Below are 15,214 nucleotides of genomic sequence, written 5' to 3' on the forward strand. Positions count from 1 at the left end.
AACCACCAACAATTTGGAAATAGGTCTTGATCACAAGGACACATGACAAAACCAGTGGAAATGTGTGTCGGCCATGGGTGAGGGGAGTGCGGGGGGTGAAGGGGAAAGTAGGAGCATGAATCATGTAACCATGTTAAAAATGATTATTAATAAATGTTTAAATTTAAAAAAAAATCAGCACCCTAGAGCAAATATCAATAATATGGAAATAGGTCTTGATCAATGACACATGTAAAACCCAGTGGAATTGTGTGTTGGCTATGGGAGGAGGTAGGAGGAAGGGAGGGATAGAACAACAATCCTATAACCATGAGAAAGTGCTCTAAATTAATTAATTTAATAAAAAATTGAAAGATTTAAAAAAAAACTGGTTTAATTGTCAGACCAGAAAAGTAGTTACTAACAATCTGATGTCAACTTAGAAGGAAGACTCTACTGGAGCATTCTAAAGATCTTTTAAATGACAGGGATAAAAAAAAAATTGAAAGCACACTCACAAAATTTTCATTTTGTAATGCTAGCACAATAGATGAGAAACACAGGATACAAAAAGAGCCTGGGAGGCCAGAATCTCAGACTGAAACTAATAAGCTGAAATTTAATAGGGATAGATATCAACTGCTATATCTAAATTCAAACAATTATTTTCACAATGGCAAGTTAGGAAAGGCTTAACTAGACAGCAATTCATCTGTCAAATATGTGAAGATTATAGTGAACTCACCATGAATCAATAGTATGTATGGTAGCTAATAAAACTAACAGCATATCAGGCTGAACTGAGAAGCATAGTACTCTGAAATAAAGAAGTAATACACCCATTGTACTCTACCACAGAGCACATTATATATAGTTGTGGGTGCTACATTTAGAAAAGACATTAATAAATTGAAGAATATCCAGAGAAAGGTAACTTGGATAGTGAAAACCCCTGAGATTGTGCCATATGAAGAGAAGTTAAGGACCTACAGACATTTAGACTAGAGAAGAGAAAACCTAAGGAAAACTATATAGCTTTTGCTCAATAACTGAAGGACTGCCACATGGAAAACAATTATACTTGCACTGCTTAGCTCCTATGGTAAAGGTAAATTTTAGGCTTGATGGAGGGAAAACCTATAATAGACCTATCCAAAAGTGACACCTCTGGCTGCAGTGAGTGCCCTTTGCCCCAAGTTTTCAAATAAAGAATGTAAGTTGTTTGCAGTTGAAATAAAATGATCTCTGAAGTCCAAGCTCAAAGGTCATGTGATTCATTGATTCATTGAAACCCTGCCCCTTTCCCCCAGACAGAAGGAAGAAATAAATGAGCTCAGGAAGCAGATAACAAGGCATGAATGAACAGTAAGAAGCTGTTATTCTACCAAAAGCATAGCAGTTGATTTATTCTTAACTTATTTTACTGATAATTTTACTTTTCAAGGTTAAATGACAAAATGAAGTACATTTCTAGGCCTGATTTTGAAGAACTGATTGCTGAATCAGAAATAGTAAGAAAAATAGGACTGAGTCACCACTCCATCTTAGAATGCAAAAGAGGAAAGGAAAAAAGTTGAGATATCTAACAGACATGTTAGATTTTAGAAGAAAAGATCTTTTTTTACATGTTTAGATAAAGAAGAGATAAGATCTCATTGCTAAGGTGGCAGCTAGGTGGTTCAGAGGATTGAGAGCCAGGCCCAGAGATGGGTCCTGGGTTCAAATCTGGCCTCAGACACTTCCTAGGCTGTGTGACCCTGGGCAAGTCACTTAAGCTCCATTGCCTAGCCCTTACCACTCCTGCCTTGGAACCAACACATAGAATTGATTCCAAGATGGAAGGTAAGGGTTTTAAAAAAAAAAATCATTGCTAAAAGACTCTAGAGGGTTAAACAATGCAAAAGGCAGAAAAAACTTTAATAAATGAAATTCTAAAAATGAAAACAAAACAATTACAATGATGAAGAAAAGGCGGTTATCCAGAAATCAAAGTGATATACATTGACTAACTCATATTTTTTAGAGGTATAAAACAACAAAAGCAAGGGCAGATAGTTAAGGACAAATACACAAAAATTAGCATTCTTTTCTTAAAAATGTTGTCAGAGGCACTAAAAACAGAATGAGCTGAGGTTATAATTAATCCTAAAGGTAATGAAAATAATTTGTTTGGACTCCTGTTGTAGTGGATAGAACAAAAATAGCATACAACAAAAAACTGCTCAACTCTTATACTTCTGTTTTCCCTGGCAAGGAAAACAGTTTTTGAAATGGATGGTATTAATTTCTAGGAAAGATCTAATGATTTCATAAAATACAACTTCACTTAGAAGAATCTTTCCACAAACAGAAATTAAGCGTTTGCCATCACACAGGACTTTTGTACAATAAACATACAGTGAAACTTTTGTTCTTGTTTTAAAAGATTTCATTGAAGGGAAAGCTAGATAGCTCAGTGGATATAGAAACAGGTCTAGAGACAAAAGGGCCTGTGTTCAAATTTGGCCTCAGATACTTCCTAGTTGTGAGACCCTGGACAAGTCACTTAACCTAAGTTGCTTAGCCACTACCACTCTTCTATCTTTGAACAGCTACTTAAGTGTTGATTCTAGGATAGATAACAAGGATTTTTTTTTTAATAATTTTTAAGTTTAGATCATAGCTGACATTCAGGAGAGGTCATTTTAACTCCCTGGGCCTCAGTTTCCTCATCTACAAAATTAAAAGCTTGTACTTGAAGGAAAAATGGAGAAGAAATGGCAAATCACTCCAGTATCTTTGCCAAGAAAACCCCAAATGGGATCACAAAGCATAAAATGCAACTAAAAATGACCTAACAACAGCAACAACAATAAAAGTACTTAATGATACCTACAGTCTCTCTTAACTCTAACATTCTCTGTTATATTCTTTATGGGGCAATTTTTGCAGAAGCTGCTGAATTCTCCTGTTTTTCCCTGACATCACCAGGACTGGTATCACCGGTTGGGTCTAATAACCATACATCAAAAATAAGTACAAATGCATGAGTATTAACATATTAGTATCTAGGTGTATGGAGATAAAGATGAATCCCATAATTATCTGACTTAATAAACCTTTAAAAATTGGAATTCAGGACTTGAAGCTGTCTCTTAGTCTTCTCTTTTTGTCAATGTACAAGTAGTGTTATATAGTACATTGCTAATTTGATTTCAACAGTACTGGAACAACAATAGAACTTTAAACTGATGGCCCAACATAAAGGTATTAAAAGAAAAATTATTTTTTATTTTATCATATTAATGTTTATTTATTAAGAAATTATTATTTTCTTTCTTTTTTAAAACCTTTACATTCTGTCTTGGAATTGATACTAAGTGTGAAGTCTAAGCCAGGAGGTCATTAAGGGTACGGTAACTGGTGTTAAGTGACTGCCTAATGTCACACAGCTGGGAAGTGTGAGTCTAAATTTGAACCCAGGTCCTTCTGGCTCTCTATCTACTGAACCACATAGCTGCCCCAACTGCCTATTATTTTCAAGACACTAAGCCTAATCATTCTTATGTACTTATTATACATCATTACTATAACTATTCTTATGTTTCAGTGCTACCAATTTTTATCTAATCCATAAAAATATCAAAATGAAAGAAAATATAACTGTATTGATGTTCACTAGCTATGTTCTTATGAATTTTAAGTAGTACTAGAAAAGCAGTTTTAGAACAATTTTTAGAATTACCTTTATAGAGAACAGTTCATAAAAGAATGTTCCTCATATAAGCATTAATAGGAAATTCTTAAAACAAACCAAAAAAAAAAAAGCATCTTGCTTACACGTATATTTCCTCAAGGCTGTTTGCCAATTCCACACGATCTTGTCCTTTAAGCCAAGGAGCACTGTAATTAAATAAATATAATATTTTTAGGGAGTAATGATTAATTTAGTCAAAGGCTTTTCATTTTACTTTCCAGAAGTATTTATCTTATATAACAGGCATCTTTACATGTTTCTTATGACAAAACCTCAAAATCACAGAATAATATGATCATAACTAGAAGGGGCCCGTCATTGGTGGCCATTTAGTGCAAGTCCTACCTGACCAAGAATCTCTTCTACCCCGGGCTCTCCCTAAAAACCTCCTGAGAACCCTATTTCATTTAATAGTTGTAATCACTAGAAAAAGGGTTCCTCTAATAAGGCTGAAATCTGTCTTTACTCACCATCTTTACCCTCTGACCTTTGGAATTAAACACAAAAATTCTACTTCTCATTCCACATCATAGCCTTTCACATAATTGAAAAGAGAAATCATATCCTTTCAAGTTTTTTCATCTCCAGGCTCAAAGTACACCATTCCTTCCCCCATAAAGTACTATCTCCAATCCTTTCAACATCCTGTCCATTCTCCTCTAGAGATGGTCTAACTTGTCAATATCCATCCTAAAACATGGAGTCCAGAACTGAACACAATGTTCCATGTGTGGTCAGGCCACTTCAGAGTAGAGTAGGATATGGGTTCCTTTTCTATCTATTATATGCAGAGAAAAGCAATATTACCTTTCTTGGCTGCCACTCTCAATACATTCCAAGCTTTCCAAGATAACTCAAATTTTAGATTACTGCGTTTCTTCCAAAAGGAAATAAAGATTTAATTCAAAGTTGCTTCAAGTGCCACCTCAAAACCTCTGCTTCAAGCTGAACCTGATCTTTTTGTTAGAGCCAAACTACTTTCAAAACCAATCAACGACCAACACTTACTTAGCGTAGGTTAAAAAAGATTTCATTTTTCATTTCCAAGGATAACCTTGTATCTATTTTGCATATTTAATCTATTTTTATTATATTTTTTGGACTATGTTTTATCTCATTTCATTTTCTGATTCAACTCTTTACAAGTTGATAAAGGTTATATAATTTTGGCATCTACCATCTTCTATGCAAACCCTTGAAACACATGCCATGCATGAAAATAGTCTTTAAAAAAAGCAAATTAAGTATAATTTAGAAAATGAAAGTAGAAGCATTGCTTACTTCAGCTGATAAATGGGTGGAGCTGTATCTGGATATTCAGAAGGCAAAATCACCTGTAAAGCAATTTAAGTGTTGACTTTTATTAAGATCAAGGCTCAAAAAATTACATCAAAATATAAGCACTAGTCAAATTCCTTTATTACTAACTCTGGGAAATACATCCATTCCTTTATCAGATATTAACCTATAAACTTGGTCTTTATCATTATGTCTCTGAGTATAAAGGACATGGATAGAGCTCTGGTCAGGCATGAATTCAAATCCATCTTGGATACTTTGTAGCTGTGTGAATGATTCTGGACATTAATTAACTTTTCTCAGTCTCATTTTCCTCAACTGTAAATGGGAGGATCAAAATAGCACCTACCTCAAAAGGTTGTTATAAGAATCAAATGTAATAATATATATGAAGTTGGCAAAGTGCTCCCCTACCCTCCTCTCCTTTTCTCCTCTGAACTGAATTTTATCCAAGTAGTTAATATAGTAAACATTTATTAAGCGATAACTGTGTACAGCATTTTCCTAGATACCAAGGATACAAAAAGAAGGCAGTCTTTGACCTCAAAGAGTTTATATTCTACTGATATGCTGTTATTTCTTTAAAAAGATCTTTTGGAATACAAGCCATTCCCCAAATGACAAATGGTCAAAGGATATAAGACAAACAATTTTCAGATAAAGAAATAAAAGCCATCAATAATCATATGAAAAAATGTTCTAAATCGCTCTTGATTAGAGCAATACAAATTAAAAGAACACTGACATACCACCTCACACCTATCAGATGGGCCAATAGGGCAGTAAAGTAGTAAATGTTGGAGAGGATGTGGCACAATTAGGACACTAAAGTATTGTTGGTGGAGTTCTGAATTGATCCAACCATTCTGGAGGGCATTTTGGAACTATGCTCAAGGGATATAAAACTGTACATACCCTTTGACCTGGCAACTACTACTAAGTCCAAAGAGATAATTAAAAAAAGGGGAAAGGACTTATTTGTACAAAAATATTTATAGCAGCACTTTTTGTAGTGGCAAAGGATTAAAAATTGAGAGGATATCCATCAACTTGGGAATGGCTGAACAAATTGTGGTACATGTTGGTGATGAAATACTATTGTGCTATAAAAAATGATGAGCTGAAAAAAGCTGGAAAGATCTGCAGAAACTAATGCAGAGTGAAATAAGTAGAAATGAGAGAACACTGTATACAGTAATAGCAATATTGTATGATGATTATCTGTGAAAACTTGGCTACTCTCAGCAATGCAATGATCTGGAACAATTCAGAAGGACTTGTGACTGGGAATGCTATCCAGAGAAAAAACTGTTGGAGTGGTCTTTCACATCGGTGTATTTATGGTTTTATTTTGGGGTTTGGTTATATATGAATGTGCTCTTACATTCATATATATTGACCAATATTGAAGAGTGTTTTGCATGACAATAAGAATAAAATTAAAAAAAGATGTTGCACAAATGACATAAGATATATATTTTGCCAGATGATGCCTTTTATGATGTAAGGAGGGAAGGGTGGGGCTGAATAGGAAATTTATTATTATTTTTTTAATGTTTCAGAGAAGTAGCCAATTTCTTTCCTGAAAGAATGAGATTTGAAAAATGTGGAAAAGCATAGTATCCAGAAGATCTCTTAAATCCTTCTTTTCTGTCAACACAGACAGCCACTAACCTAGTTCATGTCCTCATCAGCTTTTGTCTGGACTACTGCAACAGCTTCCTAGCTATACTCCCAGATTCTGGTCTCTCCTCTGTATAAGCCTCACCTTCACACATTTGCTGAAACTATTTTTTCAAAACGCAAGTCTGACCATGCCTGTCTCTATTATTTCCAGGATAAAATACAAAACCACACTACTTAGTCTGTCATTGAACACTTCCCCAGCTTGGCTCCAGGGGTACCACATTTGACTCCCTTTTTCTTACTCTATACTTTATCTAAACTGATTGGCTTGCTATTCTACCAACTCAACACAACATCATTTGCCTAGGCAGTAATCAATAACTGGAGTACATTCCTAACTCACCCTCAACTCTCAGGTTCCTTCAAGTTTCTTTCAAGGCTCTTTTTCATTGCTGATCTCTGTAGCATTTGTGTTTTCTCCCTCAACCTCAAATTATCAAGTTTTGCAATCCTTTTTACATTCTATAAACCCTTCAGCACAATGTAAAACTTCTTGAGATGTTTTGTCTAACAGGTAACAGGTTGCCTCCTGGTACATAGATATCACTTAGATGTTTGTTGGATTTAATTTCAAGGACGGGAATAGTTGAGGAACCTACTTTAATGCTATGGGGATAAAGAATAGTATAGTTGGGAGCCACTAGATGGCTTAGTAGACTGAAAGCCATACTCAGATATGTGAGGGAGGTCCTGGATTCAAAACTGACCTCAAACACTTCCTAGCTGTGTGACCCTGGACAAGTCATTTAAACCCCATTGCCTACTCCTTACCACCCTTCTGCCTTGGAACCAATATACAATATTTATTCTAAGAAAATACAGGTTTAAAAAAAATTTTTTTTAAGAGTAGTGGAGTTAACAGTTCCAAATTCTTTACATAAGATACTATATTTATGCTATATGCTTATACATTTATGTAAATATTTATTCACATGTAAATGTTGAGACAAAAATTATACAATAGAAAAAATCTTGATAAATACATGTTTGAAAATAAGCTGTGTTTAATAAAGAATTTAACATTCTCATAGATTTTTAAATATCCTTTCAGATATATAATGGGGATCAATACAAAATTAAATACTGTTAAATCATTCTTCTAATTTCTCTCATTTTATTAGAGAAGGCTGTTGAAATTATTGCTTAAGATAAGCTTCATGATTTGAGATTTAATTATGCACAATCAAGATTTGACATTAAAAATTTTTGCATGCAAGAAAAAAAATTTTAAAGCATAAGAATACTGGACAGTCATAATAGAGTAAGTACAGCAATTTAACAGGAAAGGGAAGGGGGAATACCTGTAAGCAGAGTGTCCATTTGGGTTTTTCTAAATTATCACTTATCTTAATACAAAATATTTTCGTAGCTTCATCAATAACACACCATTCATCGCCATATATAGATGAAAGTGCTTCAATTTCATCAATCTGAAACAAATTAAAGACCAAAACAGGTTTTAGGCAAAAATCTGTCAATGAAACAAAACAAAAATACATAGTTTAGTTAGTTGCATTCAAAACTGTGTTTTAGGATTATTTCCAGCTCTAAAATCTCCACTAAAAAGCAAGTAGATGAGTGCTCTTTGAGGATAGGCTCCTTAAAAAGGTTCTCTCCCGGACAGTTATCATTTACCTGTGGCCTCTGACATAAATTCTGACACAACTTTGTTAATAGATTTCCACAACCCTTATTTTCATTGGATTCAAATAGTACGCATCAACAAAGCATCACAAACTTAGCGTATGCGTGCTGTACCTAGAAGCATGCGAGTGTGAAGACATTTTACACCCATTTTCCATAAGAGGAAACTAAGGGGAGAAAGCTGTGGAGAGGCTTTGCACAACTCGTTCGTGAAGGTTCCAGTCCCGTGGGGCTGGGCTCTTCCGAGTTTCACAGAGGGAAAAAGCAGAGGTGGAGGGCCGGGTCGGCAGACCACCAGCAGCAGAGACCAGGTAGGACTCAGGTTACTGCCCAGGTGTCACTTAGACTTAAAGGAAGAGGACGTCCGAGAGGAGTCTACAGTCCCCTTCTGGCTCTCGATCGACCTGGACCTGGCCTCACCTGCCTCTGACCACAGTCGATCTCTGTCGCGGCCATGAGCAGCTGAAAGGGGACCTTCCCAAAGAGAAATCAGCGAAGGAGTCCGAACAGATTCAAGAAAGGATAGCCGGGAAACCCGGAACTATTAACCCAGATGAAGGCTGCTTCCGGGGCACTGAGCCACGTGGGCAGGGAAGCCCAGGAGGCGCGACTTGTAGAACGTTTTAGACCTAATTGGAGAAGAGTCTTACCTCTCTTATCTCAGAGTTTCCAGGTGGAGAGAATGCCGGGACTGGAATCATAGTTCAAATACTGTCCCAGACAGGTAGCACCTGTAGGGCCTCTAAGCAAATTACCTAACCTCCTCCTGCCTTATTTCATCAATAATAAAATACTAAAAATTGGGAAGGACTAATGAGGGCTTGCCAATCTCTTCAGGGATGTTCATCCACCTTTCGAATCCTCCTGGTACTCAACTCTTATCTGTGGCTCCAAGAAACTAGAGTGCACCACTGCCACACCCCAGAAAAGCTGTACTGGTAGCCCAGATAGGCTTCAATTCCTCTGGTGATTTAGGGAGATGTATTACCCAGGAATGTGAAGATATCCCCTGGCAGAGGGGCCAGATGTGAACCATTTGTCCTAATAACCATAAAGGCTGCAAACCCTATGGAGCACTTGGACCTTGCTCAGACAGCAAAGATATCAAGGTCATCTACTACATCCTGGGGCCATCTCCATTGTCCTAATTTTTGTCTTGCCACTGAAAGACTAGACCCGAGGGTGAGGCTGATTACTCTGTGCAACTTTGCCTCACTTAAATCCAATCACAAATTAAATCACTACAAATCAAAACCTCACCCTACAAAGAACAAAAACAAATACAGTAAAGTAGGAACAATAGTAATAATCAGTAGCATTGCTATGGGTTTTTAAGGATTGCAAATCCATTTACAAGTATCCCATATGATCACAACAACCTTGTGTGTTATCCCCTTATTCTGTAATAATTCTGAAATGTTTTATAACTGTTCTGTTCTGATATTGCCCCTGCACAGCCCTGCCTCCCCTTGGTGATTTGAACTTTTGACTAAGCTGGCTGACTAAGCTGTACATCCTTCTCTGTTACAGGTCTGTTCATTTCCCACAGAGTTAAAATACACACCCTGCATTTGTAGGACTCAGGCCCAGTGGCACACTCTCAGGACCTGAGTTCAGTATGTCTGTTAAAGCAACTTATCTTTATGATTCTTTTGTTTAAAGAATCCAAGACTTTTCAGGTCACCACTGCTTACTTGAATAAATGGCATTGGGTGTAGGATTTACTTGTGTCAATGGTATGAGACAAATGGCATGAGCCTATTGAGTGATAATGGTCAAGTTAGTTGTATCGACTCCCATTGTACTTCTAACCCTACTTCTGTAGATTCTGATTTTATTGTGAGACTGGCTCTCTCTCAATAAAGCCTATTTCTTTCTTTTTGGCTTGGAGACTTTGTTTTATTTTTGGTGTCTCAGCTAATAAATTTCTGCCACGCTTGAAAGTTTATCTCAATTGTATAGATGAGGACAAAAATTTGATGGACTTGTACAAGGCCATGAAACTATTACATGGTGAGGCCAACTTTGGATTCAGGTTCTCCAGACTCCAGGCTCCGCATTACAGCCCCCAGGTCAACTAAGGGGGTCCGAAATGAGATAACAGGGTGCTTTGCCAGCCTTAAAGCACTTAATAGAACCTAGTTATTACTGAGTAATAATTGCAGACATTCTGTACCCCAAATAAGAACCCACCTAGGGATAGAAAGAAAAGCAAAAGACAGTCCCTACTTCTAAAGAGCTCACAGTCTAATTGGAGGCCACAAACCAAGAGCTATGTACAAAAATAAATAAATAAACAAATACTGGATAAATTAGAGATCATCTCAGAAAGAAGGCTCTGAGGCTAATGAGGACTGAGAAAGGCTTCTTGCAAAAAGCGAGATTTTAGCTAAGCCAAGAAGAAAAGGGAAAAAATTCTATACATGGAGAACAACCAGTAAAAATACATAATCTAGAAAGAGAGTTTTTGGTTCAAGGAAGAGCAGAAAGGCCAAAGATCACTGCATCTTAGAGTATCTGGAAATGTAAGAAAACTAGAAAGGTAGGACATGAGTTCAGATACTGCCTCAGATGCTTACCAACTATATGAGTGTGGGCAAGTTCTTTAACCTCCCCAGGGCTCAGTTTCTAGTTATAAAATGACCAGAATATACTAAATTACTTTTAAGGTAACTTCCAATCTTAGATCGATGATTATATTAGTACTTTTCCAAATGGGTCTACATGATCATCTTCCCTCCTCAGATCATGGAAACAAAAGGATTGGATTCATTTCAGTTAAACATTTTATGAGATATTTGTTATGTACCAATCACTGATGATACAAAGACAAAAATAAATGTCTCCCCTCAAGGAGTTTACATTCTAGGGTGGAAGATGGGAGGACAACTTGCATAAAAATAAACATGAAATACAAAGTAATACCTAGTTGTTTCTATAGAGAAAGATATCTAATCTGGGACCACTTCACTCCAACTTTTTAATAGTTTACCACTTCTGAGAAACAGATGTAGCTATGAGGATGGGAGGAGGGGGAGAGGGAGTAGAGGCTGGGATAAGAAACTTCCATTTTTATATGGGTTATCCATACTCATTTACTTAAGCCTAGTAACAATTTATTCCAAATAAGTGTGAATAGTTAAGTTTTTATTATTTAGGTATCTTTAATAGAAAGAGATTTGTTATTGGGGGGAAAAACTATTTCCAAAGTTTATTCAAACAACTAATTATAATGAGGAATGCTGAGAAAATGAGAATACTTAAAACAAAACTCATTAAGAGCTATTTCCAGCAATGAAAAACTGAATCCCCCCAACTTATGATTACTAAGAAACTTACTAATAAGTAGTTAATTACTACTTGCATGAGCATTCATCTCAATCTTCTCCCTTGTGGAGGGACCTAGAGTACTGAGGCCTCAGTTCTACAAAGAAAATTTAAGAATTTATGTTGTAACAGTATATGTGGTCTGCTATTTGTAAGAAAATACTCATATAAAATCAAAACCCCAAATAAAAACAGTGGAATATGGTATGCTTTAATTTGCATTCCAATTTCAACAGTTCTTTCTCTCGAGGTGGATAGCATTCTTTGTCACAAGTTCTTCAAAACTGTCCTGGAATATCTTATTTCTGAGAGTAGCTAGGACTTTCACAGTTGATCACTTTACAATACTGCTGTTACTGTGAATAATGTCCTCCGAGTTCTGCTTATTCCACTCTGCATCAGTTTGTGTAGGTCTTTGCAGCTTTTTCTGAATTCATTTTGCTCATTCATTTCTTGTAGCACAATAGTATTTCATCAGCATCATATACCACATTTGTTCAGCCATTTCCCAATTGATGCAAATCCCCTCAATTTCCAATTCTTTGTCACTACAAAAAGAGCTGCTATAAATAATTTTTTGTACCAGTAGGTCCTATATCCTTCCCCCTTTTGTAATCTCTTTGGGATACAGACTAGTAGGATCAAATGATATGCACAATTTTCATAGCCCTTTGGGCATACTTCCAAATTGCCTTCTAGAATGGTTGTATCAGTTCACAACTCCACCAACAATGTATTAATGCCCCCATTTTGACACATCTCCAACATTTATCACCTTATTATCATATTGGCCAATTTGATAGGTGTGAGGTGGTACCTCAGAGTTGCTTTGATTTGCATTTCTCTAATGTAGTGATTTAGAACATTTTTTCATGTAATTATTGATAATTTTTTAATTTCTTCATCAGAAACTGCTTGTTCATATCCATTGGTGGTCTATTATTCTTAACCTCCATTGATTACTTCAAATCAGCACTCCTATCAAGGTAAATTTGTACTTCGTGTCAAGATAAAGGGTTTTCTCATTTCTTCAAAAAGATCAGGACTACTCATTAGATAGAAAAATGTCCTTTTGTTAATTAAAGGAATTTATCATGGACCAACTCAAGAGAGATGACTCTTTTGTTTATCCTGGACATGACCAAAAGACAGAATCCTTTTACTGCCTAGAAAAGAAGACCTTGCCATCTCCAAGGATGAACCTCTAGCATTAACACTACTATTTTTCTGATTGATAAATCAAAAAAAAAATCTTAAACTTTAACTGTTTTCCTTTTACTCTGCTGTGGAATATTGTGTTTGGTTTTATAATTACTATAAAATATAAGTTGGAAGTTCTTTGAAGTAGAGGCAATTAAATATGATCTGCAACTCACTCTAACAGAAATGCTTTATATATTTTTAAAAATTATATAACGCATAATAATACAAAATATAATACATATGCATTATTATACTTTTATTGTTCAGTCATTTCAGTCATGTGTGCAACTCTTTATGGTTCTGATATAAATTCTATACAGCACCTATTGCTAAGAGGGAGGTCTATTGTTGTTCAGTTGTGCCCAACTCTTTATGATCCCATTTGGGATTTTCTTGGCAAAGATAATGAAATGGTTTGCCATTTCCTTCTCCAACTCATTTTATAGATAAGGAAACTGAGATAAAAAGGGTTAAGTGACTTGTCCATGGTCACATAACCAGTAAGTATCTGATGCCCAATGTAAACTCAGGTCTTCCTGATTCCAGACCCAGCAATTTTATCTACTATGCTACCTAGCTATTCTACCATATCATATATAAGTACATAAAAATTATATATTACATATTTTTGGTAAAATATATTTATGGACTTTGAAACTTTATTTGCCTTTATAAACATTTATTATCACTCTCCCCCCAACTGCCAACCTACAAATGAAGAATTTCTTAAAAAAGGAAAATAATCATAACAAATATGCATACTCTAGAAAAACAAATCCCCACATTGACCATGTCCAACTATGTATTACTAATTCTATATTTTGAATAAATCATCTTTCTGGCCTAAGAATACTTCATTTTCAGTCCTCAACTTGTGGTTGTTTTTCTTTATGATATTGTTGTTCCCATATAAATTATATTCATTCATTTCACTATCCACCAATTGACAGAAGTCTTTCTAGTTTACTCTGAAACTATCCATTTTGATATTTCTTCTGGCAAAATAATATTCTATTAACATTTATATTCTATATTTTATATATGTATTATATAATTTATTTAGTCATTCCATAATATAACAATAAAAAGAGCCAGCCACCAATGTTATGATAAAGGGAAGAGAGAGTCTATGAGATAAGATTCTCTTCTAGCTCTCCCCTCCTGCCGAATATACACTGAGAGACTTCGAGGGGGCGTTACCCCTAAACTGGGTGACCTGGATGGTTGTGCCACCCCACAGGAGTTGGGGGCGAGGCTTCCCTATAAGATGAGGCATGTGGGACCCCAATCTGATTTTGAATGAGGGCGGGGTTCACGCAAGCCTCCCCCCGGTCAGTCAACTTTACAGCGGGTGGTCTGCCTTCAAAATTACCAATACGTAATAGGAATGGATTCAAATTTACAAAAAAGTTCCAATATGGTACCCAAGCTTACTTCTTTTTGCCCATAATTTTGATAATAGCCAATAATTTTAGATTATTCTCCTGTTTTCCAAATCGGTTGTTTTTGATATTACATTTCTTATATCATCTTTTGTTTTTTCAATCTTTTGATTTTGTTTTGATGTTTCTTGTTGTTTCATTGTCATTGTTTTCCATTTGGCCCATTATAATTTTCAGGGCATTCATTTTTTGAGTAATGGGTCCTCCTGGCTATCCTAAGATTTCCCCGCCATTCTTACTCCTCCCACCCACAACTATTTGATTTTGAGTTTCATTTCATTTCTTTAAGATAATGCGCCTATAATTCTTGTGGCTAAAGTATTTTTTTTCCTCCAAGACTCTCCTTGGTCTTATTGTGGGGCTGCTCTCTTCTTTAGGGTTTATTTCTTGGACATTTCTCTGTTCAAGGTATATTTTCATGGTATTCTGTATAATCTTTGGTTTGTTAATATCAGTTAAGTTGAGAGGCCTCTGCTTGAATCAATATCACTTCCTTTACTCCTAAATAATAGTAGGGACAGGCCTTCCTTGATCTTGAGAGGGGTGGCTAAAATTAAATCCTTTCTTCTTTAGCAGTAATAACGAACCTTTTACAGATGGAGTGCTGTGCCCTTCCCCCCAACAAGTGCTGGGTGCACCTTGCCCGCATTACCCAACACAAGGAAGGGAGAAAGCATTCCCATTGGGCTGCTTGGTGGAAGAGTGTGAGATGTGAAAAAATGTTGTTGGCATGGTGGAGTGGAGGAAGGAAGCAGTTTCTCGAGTCCCTCTGCCTTTCTAGTAACAGAATCTGGAGGGACTGGGGGAAGAGGGAGGGAAGGTGGCTGCAAGCTCACAGAGAACGCTCTACATGCCAGCAGAATCATTGCTTAAATCCTTTCCTATTTTTGCTATAGTC

General features: G+C 36.1%; 1 protein-coding gene across 1 annotated transcript in view; it reads right to left on the reverse strand.

The window, feature by feature from the left end:
• IMPACT (impact RWD domain protein) overlaps positions 1-8,852 on the reverse strand; it is a 40,811-nt gene extending 31,959 nt beyond the window's left edge. The window contains exons 1-4 of the mRNA XM_044658046.1: positions 8,765-8,852; positions 8,002-8,130; positions 4,997-5,049; positions 3,799-3,861 (exon numbers count right to left, since the gene is read on the reverse strand). Of these exons, the coding sequence (XP_044513981.1) occupies positions 3,799-3,861; positions 4,997-5,049; positions 8,002-8,130; positions 8,765-8,800 (281 nt within the window). The 5' untranslated portion in view covers positions 8,801-8,852. The remainder of the gene's footprint in view (positions 1-3,798; positions 3,862-4,996; positions 5,050-8,001; positions 8,131-8,764) is intronic.
• Positions 8,853-15,214: the final 6,362 nt, after the last annotated feature.

The sequence above is a fragment of the Gracilinanus agilis genome, chromosome 1 (genome assembly GCF_016433145.1).
Source record: "Gracilinanus agilis isolate LMUSP501 chromosome 1, AgileGrace, whole genome shotgun sequence".
Classification (NCBI taxonomy): domain Eukaryota; kingdom Metazoa; phylum Chordata; class Mammalia; order Didelphimorphia; family Didelphidae; genus Gracilinanus; species Gracilinanus agilis.